General features: G+C 39.3%; 1 protein-coding gene across 5 annotated transcripts in view; it reads right to left on the reverse strand.

Annotated features, from left to right (window-relative positions):
- The window catches only part of smtnb (smoothelin b), a 51,587-nt gene that overhangs the window by 12,092 nt on the left and 18,527 nt on the right, over window positions 1–20,968 (reverse strand). For 4 of the 5 annotated variants that reach the window (XM_088417894.1, XM_088417877.1, XM_088417904.1 and 1 more), the window contains exons 5-10: window positions 19,058–19,137; window positions 11,810–11,906; window positions 7,640–8,352; window positions 6,370–6,412; window positions 4,292–4,876; window positions 3,212–3,288 (exon numbers count right to left, since the gene is read on the reverse strand). In XM_088417894.1, the coding sequence (XP_088274020.1) occupies window positions 3,212–3,288; window positions 4,292–4,876; window positions 6,370–6,412; window positions 7,640–8,352; window positions 11,810–11,906; window positions 19,058–19,137 (1,595 nt within the window). Of the gene's footprint in view, window positions 1–3,211; window positions 3,289–4,291; window positions 4,877–6,369; window positions 6,413–7,639; window positions 8,353–11,809; window positions 11,907–15,861; window positions 16,010–19,057; window positions 19,138–20,968 lie in introns of those variants that run through there. The other variant, XM_088417912.1, reaches the window with a different exon arrangement.

Below are 20,968 nucleotides of genomic sequence, written 5' to 3' on the forward strand. Positions count from 1 at the left end.
ACAGATCAGAGAATGAGGCCCTATAGTGTCGCGACCAGCGATAAAAATAAAGAGAATGTATCTATAAATCCTTACCAGGATACAGTATACCCCCAAAATACAGTTTAAAAAAAAAAAAAAAAACCTAAACTATTTTTCCTCACCTACAGTATTTTATGGTCCACCTTGGATATTAACAGTCAGGCATTTCTGTACATCTGCACATAGGGCCGTAGCTGTCATATATTTTTAGAATCAAATAATAGGATAAAGATTTATTTTATACCAGGTAAATGTTATTGTAGAATATTTTTAAGTTACTGCACTAGTTACATTGTTCTTCATTATTAATTTAATTACTAAACAAAACTAAATAGGGAACAATAAAGCAATACCACTGAAGTGGAAGTGTTGGACGCAAAGATATACGCTTTTGAGATGATAAATTGATTATGATTATTTTCAGGTTCGCTCAGTAACATGTCAGCAAAATGGCTAAAATGTTGAAAATTGTTTCTTAAAATAAACAAGATTTGACAAATGATTTTTTTAAAGTATGCTTACATGAAAGAACAGAAATCAGACAATATTTACAGTTGAGATTCTGAAATCGGAGGATTTACTTTATATGCGGTTCACCATGTTATGCATATAATCAGTATAACACAATAATTGTTTTTATTCCTTATTTACATCAGTTAAGTTTTTCGTCTTGGTCAGCAGTAACTGCTAGCTAAACAGATTTCTTCTCCTGCAAGTTAACATTAGTGCAGATTTGCAACCCTTACCTTACCTGCAACCCTCTTATAAGAGTAATTTTATGAAATCATGTAATAAAAATTGTACCCTTGATCTGTTAACTGAACTAATCAAGCCAATGATAGTTTATTACCTATCAGAAAAGTGAAGGTCTACTTTTCAAGAATTTTGAAGCACATGTATTCTAACTGTGCACAAAAATTCCATCCTTTAAAACAATCTATAATAAATGGCGGTAGCTCAAAAAATTATGGAGTTACAGAAATTTAAATTGCTAAATTGAATGCACTAGCTGAGAAAAACATATTTAAAACATTTAAAATTTTGGCAAAGTTTATAGCAACGAGTACATTAGGAAAAAGTTATTGATTTGAAACTTTCAGGAAGTATTAAATGAACATTGAGAGTAAATTCTAACGGCAAGTAAGGTTATCATCTAAGATTTGAACACTTTAAAATCAGAGGAAGTTTCACATCTCAATAAAAGAAATTGGGCAAAATTGTTTCTTTGGCCTCAACCCTTTAACAACTTTTCCATAAGTTTACAATGAATTTATAAGGCATCGTCTGCCCAAGTTTGCTTGTTTTAATGATGCTCCGTATATGTGGTATTTAACGTCAAATGATCGCAAAGAGAATTTTAATTAATGATTAAAACATGAAAACATTTACATTTAAAATGACGAAAATACCTTTTGATCGCATTTTAATGGTTCAACACAGTTTTGATGTTTTAAAATACATATTAGAAAACATGGTTACTCAAAAGGAATTTCAAACCTATACACTTTTTTGTTTCAATTAAAAGAAGGCTCTTTAAAAAAAAAGAGACCCAGGAACTGACATTTGGATGACCTGGTTATCTGCTTCAAGGTAAGGGAGCACATGTGCAGTTATGTCACATATTGCAGATACAGCAGTGTTGATATAAACTGTATATTTGACATGGCTGAAAAGTCCGCCTGGCTTCTGATCGATGTTGTGCTGGAGGGTCACATCATGGTGTATATTGGTCAAAACTAACATCCCCCACAAATGCCTGTTATCATAACATATGATAACAGTTATTGCACAATTTGACTGGTTAGTTCTGGATTAATTGATTAATTCTAACACCTCCGCAGCACAATCCAAAGCAATGCCACACAAATTTGGGATTTTTGGATATTACGTCTGAGCTATGTAGCAGTAAGAAAAATATAACATTTTACATATTTAATGTTGCCATAAACCAAATGATAGATTAAAACTAAAAAAGACTTAAAGTCAGAGTCGTAAAATAAAGGGCTTGATATCCACGTACAAGTGATATAATAACGTTGCCATTGTTGCGTTCCTTGTTTATAAGGGAGTGCAAGCATGTGGTCATCGCTAGTGTGTTAACACACACACACACACACCCACACACACACACACAAAACGGAAAAAAATTAAATAAATAAAACTTTGCAGCAAAACAACAATTTAGGTTGAAAAACTGAACAGTAAGTGACCGTCATAAATATGTAGCCCCATATCTTTGTCCTGGTTGGTGAAAAGATCACATAAAACTTAATTGCACATATACTTAAAAAAATGGAATAAGGTTACCTGTATATTAGATTGGTGTGTTCAGGTTTGTCAGTGTCATCTTCTGCAAAATGCTACCTCGTGGTCAAAAACTCTGATAAAGTGTCTTAGGTGGTATCTTTGCCTCAGTGAGGCTCTAACTGATGCATACAGTCATTCCAACACCTTATATCAAGACTGCAGTCTGATGAAGACTCCTCCTAGCACCAATTAAGCAACTCCCTGATGCCAAATTCAGATTAAGTCTGCCCTCGCCAGTGATGTTAAAGAGTGGGCAAGACTTCCTCCTCCTCACCCTCACGCCCCTCTTCCCTGCCCTCAGTTCACAAGAACACTTCCTTTCTTGGAGGGCGGTGGAGGTTAAAGAAGGCAACAATTTGGATTTTAACTCCTCAATGAGCCCAGAGAAGCCTCTAGCAGCAGTCACTCTCTTCCATCAACAGTCACGTCTGTACGCTCCCCATAAGAGATGCACCTTAAGCGCGGCCAAATAAAGACTCAATGGAACAACTTGACTTTCGGTGTGATGGATGATAGACAGATGTGATTTAACCAACACTACACGGACGCATCTCGGCGGGCATTTGCCTGCTGGGAAAAAAGGAGGAAAGCCCAGAGCACCTCCTCCTCCTTTGCTCTCCTTCATATACCCTAGAAGGAAAGATGTGACTGGCTAGCCTCTCTGTATTTGATAAACATTGCTCGTCCCTACGCTTTTCTTATTCTGTCCGGCTTTCACTGAACAGACATGCGTGCTTCCTTTATAGGGGATTTCTGTTGCAGAGAAACACTGTGGAATCGTTTAAACACAATAACCTCAACTGAGTGTGTTAGAGATCACACTTTACATGTTTTGAACATCTCTGGGGAGCCTCTAATGATTTAGAATTCCCAAGGCCAGTACCTTAATGGAGGATCCAGAAGAGATGCTGGGGGAAGAGCAGATCTTGAAGGGTGTAGCTCTGAGACCAAGGGTAAACTCTAAAATAGGCACAGATACATATTTTAGGCACCGTACATAAAGAAAAGGCCCCGATAAATATGTGTGCATGCTATGAGAAGCCATTAGTCAGTTACATAAGATGCCAGACAGCCATAAACATCAGACTTAAGCTGGACAGGATGCAAGACAGAAATATGTACATGACGACACTTTTAATGAGTGTGCATATGCATCATCAAGATACACCAAATCCCAATGTACCCAATATATTTGATGAGCGTTTAGCTAGTAAATGTGCAAAAACAAACTGAACGGGGGGTTTGCGGGTGATATGTTTCGAATAAAATCGAAATGATCAACTTACAAACACCAAATCATGATTTAAAAAGCCTCTATACTAACTAATATACATTTTGCGAAAACATTACAATGTGGTTGTTTAATGAATGCAAATTAACAAACGTTTTTCTCCAGTTGTGTGACATGGAAACTTGGAAATGAATACAACAGCCTCAAACTGATCAAAGGGCATCCTAAAACGTGTCAGTAAATAATCCTCTAAGCAATGGATGAAATAAATTTTATAAGATGCTCTGGACTGTCAGTAGCTTAAAATGAGATGCCAGTGAACCTCCAACTGACCCTTCAGACTTCGACATAGAACGCCAATCACATAGTAGAAAATCAAAGAACAGTGTGTTGGTTTACAAGGTCTGTTCAATTCCACTATTCAGTCTGGTTTGAGAGGGACCGTTGTTGTGTCCTTTGTCCCGATATACTTTCTGTGGTGAACTACTGACCTCACCCACACAGCAAGGCCTCTTTCCAACAATCACCCTTAAGGACAAGTGCGCCTCTTCATAGAAATCTTACAAAAGGCTTCATCGTCATCTCACTTGTGACCTGTCACTGGTGCCTGCCACCTTCTACAGCTTTAATTACGACTGCTGCCAAACCACTCTGCATTAATTATCAAAATCATAGCTAAAACATAAGAGAGAAATAAGAATAAGTGAGTTTGCTGTTGCTAACAAGTCCTACCTGTTCTCTGCCCCAAAGGAGTAGCGGTGATGCGCGGGGACATGTTGCTGATGGGCACAATGTTGGCCCTCTGCGAGGATCCAGATGTTGCGCGACCATCCTTGATCTCAATGGTGAGGAACGTCTTCATGTCTGGGTCTGCTTCTTCTTGGGTGGACTGCTGCCCAGCTTCTCTCCCGGGAGTATGGTCTTCCTTTGAATCCCTCAAGACCGGCTCACTCTTCTCAGCCGGATGCCTTGTAACACCCATGGACTGCTGGGATTGGGTGGGTGAAGACAGAGGTTTGTTAGCCACACCTCTGAGCTGAGGTGTGGCCTGACTCTTGGACGCAGCAGAGGTGTGAGATGCAGAGTCTGTGCGCGCCCATGCTGGCCTGTTGCCAGAGGAGTTGAAGGATGTTGTAGTGGGAGTAAACAGTTCCGCAGCTCTGGAGAAGTTTGTCTGGCTGCTGCTGCTGCTCAGAGGAGTCTTCTTCAAAGTTGGTAAAATGACGTTCTGACTGGACTCATTGAACTTGCGCATCCGATCACGAACAGAATTGTTGCGCTTTGACTGCTCCAGCTGAACATCCTTCTTCTCAGGTGCTGTGAAGATGAAGACAAGGTGAAATCCCACCTGAACTTACGATGTTTACATTCTTATATACTTTCTTTGAGTTGCGCGCACACACACACGCACAAGCGCGCGCACACACACACACACACACACACACACACACACACACACACACACACACACAATTGAAAGGCTCCACTCAACCACTTTGCATAACTTCAAGAATCCTGCTTCCCAACTTTTACATGCCTGTACAGTATTATGTTCCCCACAGATACAAAAAGTGCCGCACAAATCATTAACTGGTATTCGACAAAAAATACCTTTGCTGTTACCTGTGATTGCATCCAATTAGACACATACTGTACAATGGTGCCCTGAGATGTGCGTTTAATTTATTCAATAAAGAGGTTTGCATTTCAAATTCTCTTTCTTCACTGAAATGAATGAAAAGATAAGTGTGTTCCTGCCTCCCCCCAATCGAATGGAAAAAAGTTTATTGTCACATTTTCATAATTCATTGCATATCATTTTGGTCCTTACAAATTGGCCCCCGGGCAACAGTAAAATATAGTCAGGCAATTAAACAAGAGTTTTTCACAATTACTGCAAGTGAAAAAGCACTCTGACGTAACAGAAGCTGTTTTACTCAAAGCATAAAGAAATATGCCTGTATGTTTCAGTATGTTGTCCGTCTGCGTTGCTGTTCAAATATCAATTTAATAAAATGCTACAACACTGCCACAGATGCTATTTGTTGGCCCATCTATGACATCATCCGTGATGTCTTGCCATTTCCCATAATGTGACAGCATTAGGCTAATTGACTTGAACGTCTTGTTTGAAAATGTTTTTCACTACCTGCCAAATGGTCTGTTGTGAACCCCAGCGCAGTGCCACAAAACATTGTTTGTTTCTCAAATATTTGCATCAAAGTCAAAGCAAGAACTAACACTATTAATCATAGTAATTAGAGTCAGACTGCTATTTTTCTTCTGATATGTTTCTACTGATTATCAATAGTGAAAGAGGCCGATAACTGATATTTGAAGCCGACATTGGTTTTCAGAAAAAGGGGAAAATACTGGCAAAAAAAATAAATAAAATCCTCCAACTCAGTAAAATGTCTATGACTGTTGTGTTTTATAAATTTAGTATATATATTTTTTTAAAACAAAGACCAGGGTAAAGAGGATGTCTTGAAGTTACACAATAGCGCTTTCTATGGTAAAAGTTTTTGAAAATTAAAAAAACCTGAAATGTTAAAATGTCACTAAATAATTAAAAAGTAAACTAAAAATTCAAAGAAATAGTTAGCCACAGTTATCACAGTTTTAAATTGACTTGCTATCTGTCATGAGAAGTTTAAAAATTCTGATGCCGATATTGGTCAAAACGCAAAATATCAGCAAGGTCAATTGTTGGTCAACCCCCCCCCCCTTAAATAATCTGGAAAAAAATACAATAATTGAGGTCACTTATACTACAAGGCAACTCTGTCTACACAGCATTTTTTCCTTACCGGCATCCTTGCCGTGAGTGAGGGTTGGATCACATGCTGCCATCTAAATGAAGGAAACCAAACAGAATAGAACAATCAGTTGAGAGGGGTATACAGATATAGAGTTCAATTGCAGAGGAATCACAAACACAAAATGCTCCATTTAGAATGGCAGAGTCTCTCATTGAAGAGGCTTTAATGTTGTAATGAACGGGCGTTGTGAGAGCCACACATAATCAGTACAAAATTGAGTGCCCGTTTCTTATTACGTAACATTAGTGTTTTGAGTAAAGTTGTGGGGCCCCTGTTCTTTTTCTGGCTGCAGGGCCCCTGAGTGTTTACATTACATTCAGGCGAGTGAGCATTAGCCCATGTCGACATGGACAGTAAAAGAAGTTGAAGCTCTCCTTGGGTAAACACATTTTATGGGGAAACATCATAGGATCCCTATATGAGGATTCACAGTTAATGATAACGCAAAACGGAATTTGTGTCTTCTGTGCTTTTGGCTGAAGAAAGACAGAAGACTGCCATCTCTTCCTTGACAACAGGTGGAACTCACACATTGATGACATGAAGCAGAGATCCTCAGGTGCAGAAGTGTTTGTTTATGTATCCAAGCAACAAATGATAAACAGCCTAGCGATGGATGTCAGCACAATGTGTTTATGGATGCCACTGTAACCTGGGTGTCGCATAAGTGTCGAGTGGGTGTCAGGGGAAAGAAAGTGAGAGCTCACTCACACCATATGCTTTTTGACAAATGCAAGCTTTGTGACTAAACAGCGCCCTCTGGCGGAATGATTTTGACAGTAGCAGTGTTACTTAGTTTAAAGGCACAATGTGTAATTTTATTTTTTTCTCTTAATCCAGTCTTTTTCAAAAAGTGGGGCGGGCCCCCCTTCGGAGGGCGCAAGGCAATGCCAGGCGGTTGCAGAAGACCCCAGGGAAAAGGCTTTGGTTTTGTCATGTGAAGTGTAATTGCAATAAAATAAGGATTGGCATCATTTTTTTTTTCTGGCACTTCGACGCACTTGTCCCCCCCCTCCCCATTTTTAGACTAATGTTTAACCTCTATAAACGCTGTAAAAAAAAAAAGCAGCTAACAGTTGTTGAAAGTTGATTTATATTGCTTTTTTCTTTTAATAATGTTAAGGATATAGTTTTAGGTATACTTATACAATTTTCATTGATAATAACCTTATTTATTTATTGAAGGTGTCACTTTATGTTTCGTATATTGAATTGAAAAGATTCAATAAAGTCTATGAAAATCAAAAAGACAGTTTACCTTTTGTCTCAGGAAGTCATGCTTTGCCTCGGCGGTGCCATTGACTGGTCCAATTTCAACAGCTTTGCGGGACAAGACAGATCCATCTGGAAGATCTTGGCCAACATTTACAAGGTGGTCGTGGCTGGCCGGAACGTGGAGATTGGAATCATCGTGACTTCTGATCTCTGTTTCTGAGTCGGCACCTTGAGCTGAGACACTTTTGCCCATGTCCTCTTCCACTGTCGGACAACTCTCTTCAGGGGACATACTCACACTGCGATCTGATGTTCCAGAGTCGTTGCGGTTTCGTGACAAATCAATGCTGTCAAAATCTCCTGAACCTAATGGTAGCCCGATACATGAATCAGAGCCATCTATGCCAACTGTCTGATTGATGCAAGACTGGGATTCGATACTATGCTCTGATGTTCCAGAGTCTTGTCTGCTACGCTGAGACGAGTACTGGCTTCTGTCTGAGGCTCCAGAATCTGAACGTGCTCTGTAGGTTGAGCTCAGGCTCTTTTCTGTAGTCTGAGAATCCATATTGGATGTGGAACGTAAGGAGGCAACGCTGCAGTCTGGAACTACAGAATCTGACCTCTCACGGTGAGACAAAACCAAGTCGGGCTCTGTGGCCACTGCTTCTCTCTGTGCCTGGATCAGAAGAGGTCCAGAGCCATCCCCCCCTTTGACCAGATGATCAAGAACGAGCACCATGCCTGAGTTGGAGCCTGCAACATAAAAAATAAACAGTAAAACATGGGTTTAAAATAGTGATGCTGGAGTATGTACTCGTTTTAAAAAAAGAAGAAAGGAATGCTAAAACATTGGTATGAGAAAAAGAAAACTGCAAACAGAAACACTGCAAAAAAAAAAAAAAAAAAAACTCTGAAAAATACTCCAACCTCTGCAGCTGACATGAGCTGCTTGCATTTTGTTAAACTAGCTCAGCAGCACCTGAAAAATGAGCATGTAACAAAAGTGCTGCTCCTCTTCAAAAAAAAAAAAAAAAAAACAACTTTGAAAACTAGCATACTTATAATGGCCATTATTTTATAATAGTAGCTCTGAGCTGTAATGGCATCCAGAATCGGCACTCTGTTTTCAAATTGAATTCTGTTTGGAAAAATAAGGTTACCTGTGCATCCCTAGTTTTTAGAATTCAATTTTTTCCTCTGAGAAGAAGCAACAGGTAACATTTAAGTGCGTAAAAAAAAAAAGGAAAATAAATACTAGCAGACACACACAGCTCAAAGAGACCAAGATAAATAATATCGGCCAGGATCAGAGGAGACATGACGGGATGTCTGCATTTCCTCCAGACTGGCCCGTGTTCCTGAGTTAGACTTGTCAGATTGTGCTACGAATAAAAGAGGAGGAAGTGGGGAGACGGCGCAGGCGGCGCTGTTGAAGGTGGCAAAACATCAAGGAGGAAGTAGAAGTGAAATGGAGACAAGAGCTTTCATTCCCTTCTGTCTGAGCTCCTTGACTGCTCCCTCTCTCCTCAGGAAACCACAATCCAAACTACACAGCAGCACCCACATCCTTTTTACCTCTAAACACACAACAGTTGGATTTATGGGGGAATATCTCTGTGTCTGTGCACATTCCAGAGATGAAAAAAACAGATCAGACTCAAGTTATCAAGCAGCTGACGTTAACCCCACAACAGAGATAATGTTTCTTTCACCCTTTCTTTGATTTTGATAGTTGGTAGCGTGGAGGTGGAGCTCCAAGACACCCTCCCCCACTCCTTGCAAGGCATAGCTTGTTTCTTTTCTTTTTTTTTTTTTTTAACACTATTCACATGACAATGCTTTCTATTTTTATGTTTATGAATCATTTACGGCCATTGACGGCTTTAGTCTTCAAAGGTCCATTTGACTAGGCAGACAGAGAATAAGTTAACAAACTTACACAACTTACACAAAATGGATCTTTGACGTCTATGGTCGTCAATGGCAGGGAAAGAGTTCATTACGGTCATAAAAAAAATATATAAATAAGAATAAACAAAAAACAACAACACACAAATTTTAACATGTAAGGTTGGATATAAATGTGCTGCATTATACTTTACTGAACCACAAACAATTTAGCACAATTGTCAAGGGAAGAAGGGCATTGCTCTGGTCACCACATTATAAGAATACAAAGAGAGGAAATAGACGAGGGATAAAAGAGGGAGAGTGGAAATTTGAGAGATTTTTATCGTGTTCAGTTATTTTTGCAACTTCATAAGTGGTGAGACTGCATTTAGGCATCCATGGTGGGCAGAACATCAAGCGGTCATGTCAGACAAGGACATAATGCTGAGTCTATACAAACATTTAATTTTCCAAATCATAGCCCTGGCGTAAGAATTGCTATAGAATGCAATATGGCTGGTCGTATAGTTAAAGCTCGTAAATACTTACGTTTTTTTTTTTTGCCTGAGAAAGAAGCATGGGAATGGGTTTTGTAATGTTGACAGTCCCAAAGAATGCACTTTTTACAGGCTCAGCTCTCATTTTCACATACTTTTACCCTAAAAAAAGGACAAGCCACTCGAAAAACCACCAGCTCACACTGCCTACTCACTCTTTTCCCAACCACATAATGTGCTCTGCCTTTGTTGACAAGTGCTATTCACTGGTGGTCTTTTTTTGTTGTTGACACAAACTTCACCCAGTCTTAAATTATATGGCAGGAATAAATCCAGGACATTAGGAGATTTGCAGCGCCACATCAAGACAACATTGGTTTTGTTCTGGTATCAGCTTTATTTTGTCAAGTTGTGGCTGCCGGGTTTCTCTTTTTTGGTTCATAAAACCCATAGCCAAAGTACAGATCCATAAAAAGCTGGATGGCTAGATGAGGACGATTACGTACAATTCTATTATGGCTGTAGAATGAGCACTTGTACCACTTGTACGAAAGGATGAGTAAACAGGAAATTACAAAATCTAATGGGAGGAGTTAAAACAAGTGATAAAATTAGCTTTAGATGTGGGTAACACATTTGTCTATGGAATGAATGAATTTTCATGAATGTGTATGTGGGGAACAGCATTTCCAAAATGTGAAAAGCACTTATACTTTACATATTTGATAAACATTGCTGTATCACACATATTTACTTACATCTTTATTAATCCTTATTTGGTAACTGTAATGTTATCCCTTGGGGGGGATTTCTTTTGTCCTCATCGCTCTCCTTCTGCTGCGGGTTCTCAATCGCATGTGAGCTTCACTTGGAGAATGCTCCAAAGACAGACATCAGTCAATAGCTTGTACAAGTCTGTTGTAATCCACTCCTGCTCTCATTGGTTTATCTTGCGCAGGGAGCCAATCATGTGTCTTGTAGGAGTGCCTGTGAGCTGATTGACTGATTGCCTGACCAGTCTTGTCCTGGTTGTTGACTGCGCCTCCAGCAGGCAGTCTCCACCTCACACGCGGGTGACAACGCACAGTCGGAGCAATACGGTGAGGACCAAACAAAGCGCTGTATTAATAAATTGGAATTTCGAGTGTAAACTGTTAATTGGTCATCTACGGGCTCCACACTAGGTCGACGTTGGAGGAGTGCTCGTGACATGTGCGATTACAGTCAACTTGTTTGTCATGCAGGAAACCTTCAGAGAATGTCTCCGCGATTAAAAAAAAACAAAAAACGGTGGAGCATTAAAGACGAAGCGCAATGTAGCAAGGGAACGTTGTACATAACTATCAACTGTCAGGGATAGTATTTAAAAAAAAAAAAAAATCTATTCATTCTGCCCTGAAGGCTTGCATTCATGCCGTCTTATTAATGGCCTCAATGGTTTATGAAATGTCTTCACACTTAAGAGGCAAAAGACTTTAAGCCGGTGGCTAGAGTGCCTCTGCACAGTTAATAAAGCTACATGAAAGGTCTTAAAGATTCAAAACGAATATGACTTTCTAACTGCCACCTAGGAAGAAAAGCTCTTTTAGATGGCTGTTTTAATAAGCGTGTGAGCGGAAGCTGTATTTAGCTGCCTTAATGCAGTCACAGGTTCATTGCACAGACACGGTTAGTGTTTTCCTCAGAGTTTTCTAAATTTGACCTTCAGGTGAATGTTTACAGCCTATACAAACTTTTGTATGGCAACAATCACAGACGTGTGGAGTTTGGAAAATGGATCCAAGTGTAAGGGTGTGCCCTACTTTTAGAGAAGTGGTTCTCACCCAATCTCTGTAGCTCTCGGCTTTGGTTAGTGTGTTGGCCCCGCAACTCCCAGATCTGCGATTTGATGTGGTCTTGTTCACAGTCCTGCTCTCTCCACTGTAAATTAAAACACACACACACACACACACACACACGCACACGCACACACAAATGTTAAAACCATTAAATGAATGTGAGGTCAGTTGAGGATTGCTTTTAGAGGTCAACTGCTCTGCTAGAAGCTGCAGCTATGGTGTGCCACATGCTTTGGCAGTTCGAATGGTCTACACATGTCTCATTTCCCTACTACAGGCCAGGCTAAAGAAGGGCCCACCATGTGACCCAAAATTGTTATCAATGTTATCAATTACCCAAATTATGATGCTCCTTTTGTTTGACAATTACCTCATGCCAGAAGGCAAAAAAAACAAAAAAACAACGACAATGTAGGGCAAAGTCACAACAGAAGGATATTCTCGAAGGACTGGTTTTGATATTTTTGAATATGGAGAAAAAAATCCAGACACGTCAGATACTGTACATTAAACAAGGTTATTCTTAGGCTAAAGAAACCTTGATACACTTCTTAAAAGCATCAGATGCATCAGGAAGACTAGTCCAAGAACAGTTAAGTTGAAAAAAAATAAGTCCGACATAACACCGTAAACAACATGAATAAGTTTATAGTTGGAAACTACATGGTAAAATAAAAACGTAAAAAAGCTATAGGCACTATGTTTACTAGAATCATGGAAAACCACCTGGACCAACATTTAATATTGACTACTATAAAAGGGCTGTGTTCAAAATAAATAGTATTAGCTTCAAGTCATGAGGTAAATCCTTTTTTAAAAAAAAAACAAAAACAAAAAAACGATGGCAATCAAGTACAGTAAATGGGCCTCTGAAAACTGGATGAAAAATGAGTTCTCCAGATGGTGTTCAGTAGAAAAGTGAACTTTGAATCAAACATTTGAAAGGGAGGGAAAAAAAAACGGGTCGGGTGCTTAGCCAAAATGATCTCCAATGATTTAAAATGGAAAGTAAAACCAGAGCGACATTGTGGAACACAGAAGATGACCATTTGAAGTGAATCCAAGCAATGCCAGAATGGCAAAGAACTGTCAATGATCAGCTCGACTGAAGTCAAAACCGACAAATCAGTATGACTAAAGTGACAATAAGTTGTTTGTTTAAGGTGAATCTTAGCAATAAGCCTGCATGAAGTCACCCAGTTAAAGAAGAAAATTTGTGGATACTTTGTGGGTTGTATAAGTAAGATGTAAACAGATGGACTCACTCAAATGAGAATAATTTGAATTAAGCTTTTTTTTTTAACTTTTTTCTTGGAACAATGTTTGCGTTGTGATTACCTTGACTCTTCCTCATGACACATTTATCCTAAATTATTGCCATCACATTAAATCATATTATATCACTGACGAAGGACACTAAGAAACCGCTTGTCAAGTTGTTATTGCAAGATACTGCACAAATCACTGCTAACATAAGTACAAGACATAGAGTGCCTTCAAATACAGTCACTTGAAATTTGACACTTCAAATTCATACAGAGAAAAGGGCAGCCGCATTAACATTACCAATAATTAATAATTGTAATAATAATAATTGTTGTTGTTATAATGTGATATTGTTTATTAAAAATATTGCTTCAAGGGTTAGCTAACCCTCCACAAGAGGAGAGACCGCATTTTTTAAATGTAACTTTAATTCATGTATGCAATTAAAAACAATATGATTTTGAGAAAAAACTCATTAGAAATCAGACAAATGGATTGAAAGCTCAAACTCCCAGTCTGGAAAAAGCCAAGACAAACAACTAACATGTATTCTAAAGAGCTATTAATGAAGTAACTGTGTGATAAACACAAAACCCTGCAGTTTTTTCAAAAACAAACGAGATGTATTGAGTGCAGAGTTCTCTGTCTTGAGTAGGTTATGAAGCACAGCAATTAATTCCATTTGAAAAAAAACATGTCAACAAACAATAGGAAAAGGTGTTTCTCTATTAAGACAATTAAGAATATCATTTGCAGAGTCAAAAGCAACAATTTGTATATGAACTCAGACTTTGTTTGAGATCAATTTGTGCAAGTGACAAGGAAGTGAATTTGTAACCTTGTGGCAGAGTAAATGGAGAACCAAGATGCTCCCATCCCTCCATTTTTTCCATTTTGCTTCCTCCGCTTGTGGAACAACAATCTCAAGTGACCTCACGAAAATCTCTTTTCAAATTCTTAAGACAATAGCCAATGTTCACAAATGATGATAAATCAACTACACAAAAAGTTAAAATTTTGTGCAAATCTTCCTTAATGAGTTATTGCAGTACTTGATGAGCTTGGAAGAAATCTTAGGTTTTTCCCCATTTAACACAACAGAAGGAAGACATTGGCAAGCCATTATGGCCACGGTTGCATACAAAGGGCACCTTCTGTGTAAATGGACCTACACAGGAGCCGCGGGGGGGAATAATGGTGTTTGAGCTATAAACACAATTAGAGAGAAAGAGCCTTCCCTTGCCTGTCTGTTGCTCCGGGAAGCAATGACAACCATCAGTTCACAGCTCCCACTTAACTACTGGGAACATATTTTTCAGAGGGAAAAAAAGGGCTGGATGGAGATGCTGCTAGTTGCCATGCCGTCATTAGCGGCATCCCACTGATCCAGACAGCTGAGAACTGAAAGAGTCAACAGTGACACCGGCCCGATGGCCCGCTTCTTTGAAGAACTCACCCCAACTTGGCCACAGGAGCATGTTTGTGTTAAGACTATAATTACAAAAGCTCATAGCAATGACCAAAAATATAGGGACTGTTCTCTGGTGTGACCACAGCAAGGCGTAGGCCATCTGCACTCTTCTGAACCCCCAAATGCACATGCTAACAGCAGTATGGCTCTGGACTGCTAAAACGGAGGCTAGCTCCTTTTGAGCCATGCGTTTCAGACACATGGATTAATGAAGCCAGCTTTAGTGTTCTTCATGGAATTTGCATCAGTGTTCCATGCCATCATGTGGAAAGGAGCCGAAACCTGACGGCTTTTCCATTACTGCCTCCGCACACTCGGCCCACTTCCAAAATCAAAGCAACAGTAGCAATCCTGTCTGGATCACAGTCTGGGATGACGGAACCCACAAAGGAAATCCATTCCCCTTACTCTTCATCACCTGGGTGCATTACTCTAGAATCTCACATTAAGTTTTTTTTTTGTTTTCCTTTTTTGGTCAAGTTTGATTTTAAAGGATGTTTTATTTTGCACATTCTTAGGCTGAGAGGATCTTCACATCTTTATGACTGTCAAGCTGTTGGGAAATTGACTTTGTTTATAATCTGGTGAAAATTCCAAAGACCCATTAGAGGGAAAATACACTAAGTGAGACTACTTGAATGTAATATACTACAGTAGACCAGGACTGACTACACTCCTTGATTATTACCCTAGCACAAATCAGCGCTCAATCAAATTTGTTTTTGTCAAAGTGGACATATGGTTGAAAAATTGACAAAACAAAAATGTAAGAAGTTACATTAGAAATAATAAATGAAATCTATTTGCCAAATAATTTCGTATATTGCAGCCATCTAAAAGACCCTGGTCATATTTGACATACATCACAATAACACATAATCAGAAACATTCTAATCAACAATACATTGACAACCTTGATTATTCCTTTATTGAAAACAAAAATCAAGAATCGGTTGATATGCATCTTTTTGTCAATATGGGGAAAAAAAAAAGAAATATCCTAAAGTCTAAAAGTTTTTTGCTATTTACTGCATCATTTCCAGCTAAAAGAAACTAACCATACACTCTCTTTCAACCTTATTGTAAACCTCACTTTTCCTCTCCCAGCCACTGATCTCTCGTTAAGGACACCTGTCTTGTAGTTTATGGCATGCAAACCCACAAGGAGGCCTGGTGTCACAAAATGGTAGGAAGGTTAGCATCACCAAACATGTCTCAATCAACTAAGTGGGACAACATGCATCAAGAAGGCATCATTCACACCCATTGATAAAACGGTGAGTTAAATTGGCTCACAAACCTGAAACGTAACCAGAGGGGCAGATTTGTTCCATTCTTCAGTTAGATCATTAAAAAAGAAAAAAAAAATGTAATGTGAGTAAAGTTGTCAAGTTGGCTTGTCCCGTGCCACGGGGATGGAGAGGGGGAAAACGCCAATGGAGCACTTGGCGGGTGACACACATCTGGAGGAAAAGAAGACTGACATTTACCTCTTAAACAAGAGTGACCGCCCCCTTTAGCTCTCTCTCTCTCTGTCTCTCTCTTTTAACCCTCTGTAGTCAGGACGTCCGCTAAGTCATTATACACACAGACGGCATGTGCACAAACATATACACCCCCCTCACACACACCACATAGTACAAACAAGCCACTCCCTCAATTTCCTCTGCCTCCCATTCTGGCTCCACAGGGATGTAAACCCCACTATACACAATTCCACCACACATACACAAAAACATAAGTTAATGGGTTGCCAGCTTGAATATTAACTTCTGACACTGCCTCCTTTTTGACCTTGGGTTTCTCAACAGTGCCGCATTTACATAAAATCACAACATATACTGTTTATCCTTAAATTGAGCAGGTCACACAGAGTACAAAAACACAAACATAGTCAAAATTAATCAAAATTGAATCAAACCGACAAAATTAACTCCCTAAGCATTTTGAGAGAGACTCATTTTAAAAAAGCAAAAAAGGCAGCATCATTTAATTGTCCTATATCTTCCAAAAACTCATTAGTGTGTTAGTTTCCTATTTAGACAGGACTTTGGCAGAATCTTGGGGCAACACAGGAATCATTTCATGAAGAGCATGAAAACCCAAAATAAATACCTTTTTTAGGGAACAGCTGGGGAAACACTTCTTTTGGAAATTAAAAAAAAAAAAAAAAAAAAAATCATTAATGCATTTCTAAGAATTCATTGCTTATTGTGTGCTCTCAGCATTGGTCATCGAGTTTTGCTTTGGTTCCAAAATTAAGAAGAAGTTTTGCACTGAGTTGGCCAAGTAATCAACAACATTTTATTTATTAATTACAACAGTTTTCTTGTAAAAAAAAAAAAAAAAATGCCAAAGTGGCAAATATTTATGTTTGGGACATTCAATGTCTAGTAAATTATTTACCCACAGGTGAAACTATTGTTATGAATACCGAGTTCCATCAGGTCTAAATTTGATAGGAGAAATAGGTGTTAGTGAGAGCAGTGTATTGACATTGTTTTTGCATTTTAATGTCTGTAAAATGTCTCTTTTTGGCCCCTTTTTTCACTCTGCTGGGATAGGCTCGAGCACGCGTAATCCTTGTGCGAAGACAGGTCAAGATGATGAATGGATGAATGTTTCGTGACCGTCTGGCACTGTACAACGTCATCAAGGGGGTGAGATAGCTTTCACTTCCTGGTTAGCAAGTCGGTACCAGAAAACTAATATTTAATAAGAAATTAAATCGCCAAAGTGTCAAATGTAATTTATATGCATATATTTCACAGTGCAAAGTTTAAAATCATGATATGGGCCTTTTAAACCAGCCGGAGGCAGTCAGGTATGAAGAGGGCCCAGCCTGCTTATCAAGAAGAAGGAGATGATGAAGAAGAGGAATCTGTTGACCACAAAGTAGCTCGACTCACAAGTTTACTCATGGAATATTGTTGAGGCATCATGTTTAAGTGAATTTACTATCATGTGTGTACTGTACATATATAACATTATGTATGTTTGAACTAAATGTTAGTGTTTGTTGACCTTAAATGGTATTCGCTAATGATAATTGCAATTGGTACTGCAATATAACTGTACATTTTTGGTTTGATTTTACTTCAACCAAACAGAAGTGAAATATATACATTTTTTTACAGTCATCTGGAGTGTTGTGCTGACTTACGTGCCTTTTGCGCCAGCGTTTTAGCACTTGAAACGTATAATTAAGTTTCAATATGTTGTCACCAAGTGGATTCATGAGAAGCCAAAGGAATCTTTTACTGTAACTCCGTCATGCCATTTAAAACAGTCATCGTCTAATGCTTTTTGGCTACACATTACATTAATCCATGTAACGAGCCAACATATTTTCCATCTGAAGTCTCACATGCTGGTGTTAGTTTGATGCTTGTGGCATGCATTTTGTATAGTGTATGTCAACGAGCATGTATTTGTGTGTGTGTTCGTGTGTGTGTGCGTGGCTGCTGAGGCAGCTTATCTGAAAGATTCATCTGCCACAGTACAATTGCGTACAGCTCAAAGAGATCTGCTACTGTGATGTGACTGAAAAGATCCCCGCTGCCGCTGCTTGTGTTGCTTTTGGACACGTACACGATTCAGTGCCGAATTTAGGCTACTGGAGCACAGCTGGTGGGCTGCCTGTGTGTTTGTCAGTCTGCCTTGAGCTGTCCAACTTCTTTCCTCAGAAGCACACACCCACACCTGCTGTGACTCTTGACCTCCTCATTGTACAGCACTCAGCTGTCTTACAGGAAGTGAGGCAAAAAAAAACCTTGAATGCTCCAACATCCTGTGACGCCATCTTGCTGTCATAGCTTCCTAATCTGAGTACAGCACAACAGTGGCCACCTACGGTAAGAGTCATTCTGATGTCCAGGAAAACGAAGCAAAAAAAAAAAAAAAAAAAAAAAGCTGTACATAAGATAAGATCTGGCCCTAGGATGGCTGCACCATTATCCTTACTGGAACAATCATTTCAATTACAGTCTTTGTTTTTTACAATACCATACTGTACACCTACCTACCCCTGTCCACACGATTGATGGTCATGCGCAAAAATGATCAGATAAAATAAATAACTAATACATAAATAAAAAGGGGGTTCCACAGTAAAAAAAGAAGCCCTATGAAGCACTTGTCTACTGACATACACACAAGGACTGATCAGAACTCAACCAAAAAGTGCAACCCCAAATTTATCCATCTGTTCACATGAGGCTTGCATTTAACATTGCTTTATGACATTGCGCTTGTGACTCAAGTCACACACTCCTTGTTGTGTGCTGCATACTTGATTGTGGCAGCACAGAAACCCCAGTGGCCACCACAGGCCTGCGAACAAACTCCGCACCCACAAATAAGCCAGTGCTCATTTCAGATTTGCAGCCTGTCACGAGACACCTAACTCAAGATTATTTATTTCAGTATAAGCCTAGAACATTTAAATGATCTCTGCATTCCTACAAAAAGCTGATGTTCCTTCTAACTGTACTCACCACAGTCCCCTTGATGCTCTGGGGCTCCAGACTCTCTGTCTCCAAGCTGCAACCGGGGGTTTTCACCCTCTCCACTGGCCCTAAAAGACACAATTTACAACAGTGGCACAAGCTTTTTCAGCGTACACCATCATTTGGACATCTCACGACTGGAGAATAGATGCAAACAAAGATGAGCACTGAGATGGCAGAAATGTTTACGGTACTTTCAAAGCAAGAGCGGGCGAGAGACAGGATAGGCTCAGGACAGAATGTGCATGTGTTTACAGCGCATAGTTCAATTATCACAGAGATACAAAATGGCATACGCACTGCACACAGTAGACAGCATGAAAGAATGGTAGGAATCCACTATCTGGTTGAGCATCACACATGCTGTGCTACCATAGTTACACAGCTTTCAAGGTGATCTCTTCAAACATGGACTTTTTCCAATGCACTGAATGACTTTATACATCAAGTCAATCATAAAACTTTGCTTTCTATCAGGGTACCCAAACTTTTGTGCAAAGAGATTTGATCAGGTGATAATGTGCAGGCGCCGGCCGTTTAGCTTCTTGTTTGAATTGCTTAAATTAAATCTTCACGCCGGTCATACCGAGTTGCCTTGTCAGAGTTTGCAAGTTTTGTCTGGTTGCAGGGATGTAACGATATTACCGCTCTCGATATTAAAATATCCATTATAGCATCGCTTTCATTTTACAGCATATCTGCATCAAAATATTACTTTTTGCCCAATTCTGCCAATCACATCATTATAATCTCTCAAGATCTTTGCCTCATTGAGCCTATGGGAACACAAGACAATAAAATGACTGATGGGCCTATTTTGTTATCACTGCGGTTAAGTACAAAAACACAACATTGTGCTTTTTTTCTCCCCCTACCAGTATCATGAACTTTAATATGAGTTTTTATACAAAGTGAGCTTTTGATACAATCCAATCTCAACACGGTATCATGATAATTATCGTATTGAGAGATTTGTATCATGTTACTGTGCCACGACACTTGTACCCTAATTCCCCAAATATAAGACGCACCTGTGTATAGGACGCACCCTAACTTTTGGGGTCAAATTCTGGTATTTTCTATGTTCTATGTCTAAGATGTACCAACACCTTGGCGACTATGTAAAAACTATAGCACAACCGAATAAATCTCATCTTCCTTTCTTGTGTTTATATCCGGAGGTTTTATGTTTGATGTGCGTTAATTGTTTCAGACTTCCCACATTGTGATCGGTCCGTGAATGTAATGTAAGTGTTACACTGAATATGTTTGAAAAGAGATTGTTTCCTTTTCCTCGTGAGTGTACATGAAGGTAGTGGCTTTTTTATCCTCTCAAGGATTTGGTCAATCTTGCCAGAGGTTGCCACAAGGCCGCCACATGTTGCAAGGAAACCTTGCTGACCTTCACTGAACCCTAGAGGTCAAAAGAACCGCTACTTTTGCGGACACTCGCCCACGGTTGCCCCTCTGTGGGATATCAGCTTCAGTAAACTAGTTGGTTTATTTCATGTGTGTGTGTGAGAGTGAGTGAGTGAGTGAGTGAGTGAGTGAGTGAGTGAGTGAGTGAGAGAGAGAGAGAGAGAGGACATTTTCCATCAATTTTCATTTGTCCTGGAAGGGACCGGCCCCCTGTCAACTTTCTTTTTATACGGTCTCCATTTTAGAAAAAAGTTGAAAAGGGCCACAGAATAATCATGGATTGAGGGGTTTATTCTAACACATGACTTGATTTTTAGAGTGACGGCCTCAGAAAGGTAGAGTTTGATAAGAACATTTTATCAAAAGCGTGGCCACAGGTTTGCTGCCATCTTCTGGAAAAATACAAATTTGTGTAGTCCACATTTATCCCCCGGGACAGATTTTGGACATGATTACTTTCTATTATATAATTCAATATTG

This window comes from Hippichthys cyanospilos, chromosome 1 (genome assembly GCF_059441005.1).
Source record: "Hippichthys cyanospilos isolate Australia breed blue-spotted pipefish chromosome 1, RoL_Hcya_1.0, whole genome shotgun sequence".
In the NCBI taxonomy this organism is placed as follows: Eukaryota; Metazoa; Chordata; class Actinopteri; order Syngnathiformes; family Syngnathidae; genus Hippichthys; species Hippichthys cyanospilos.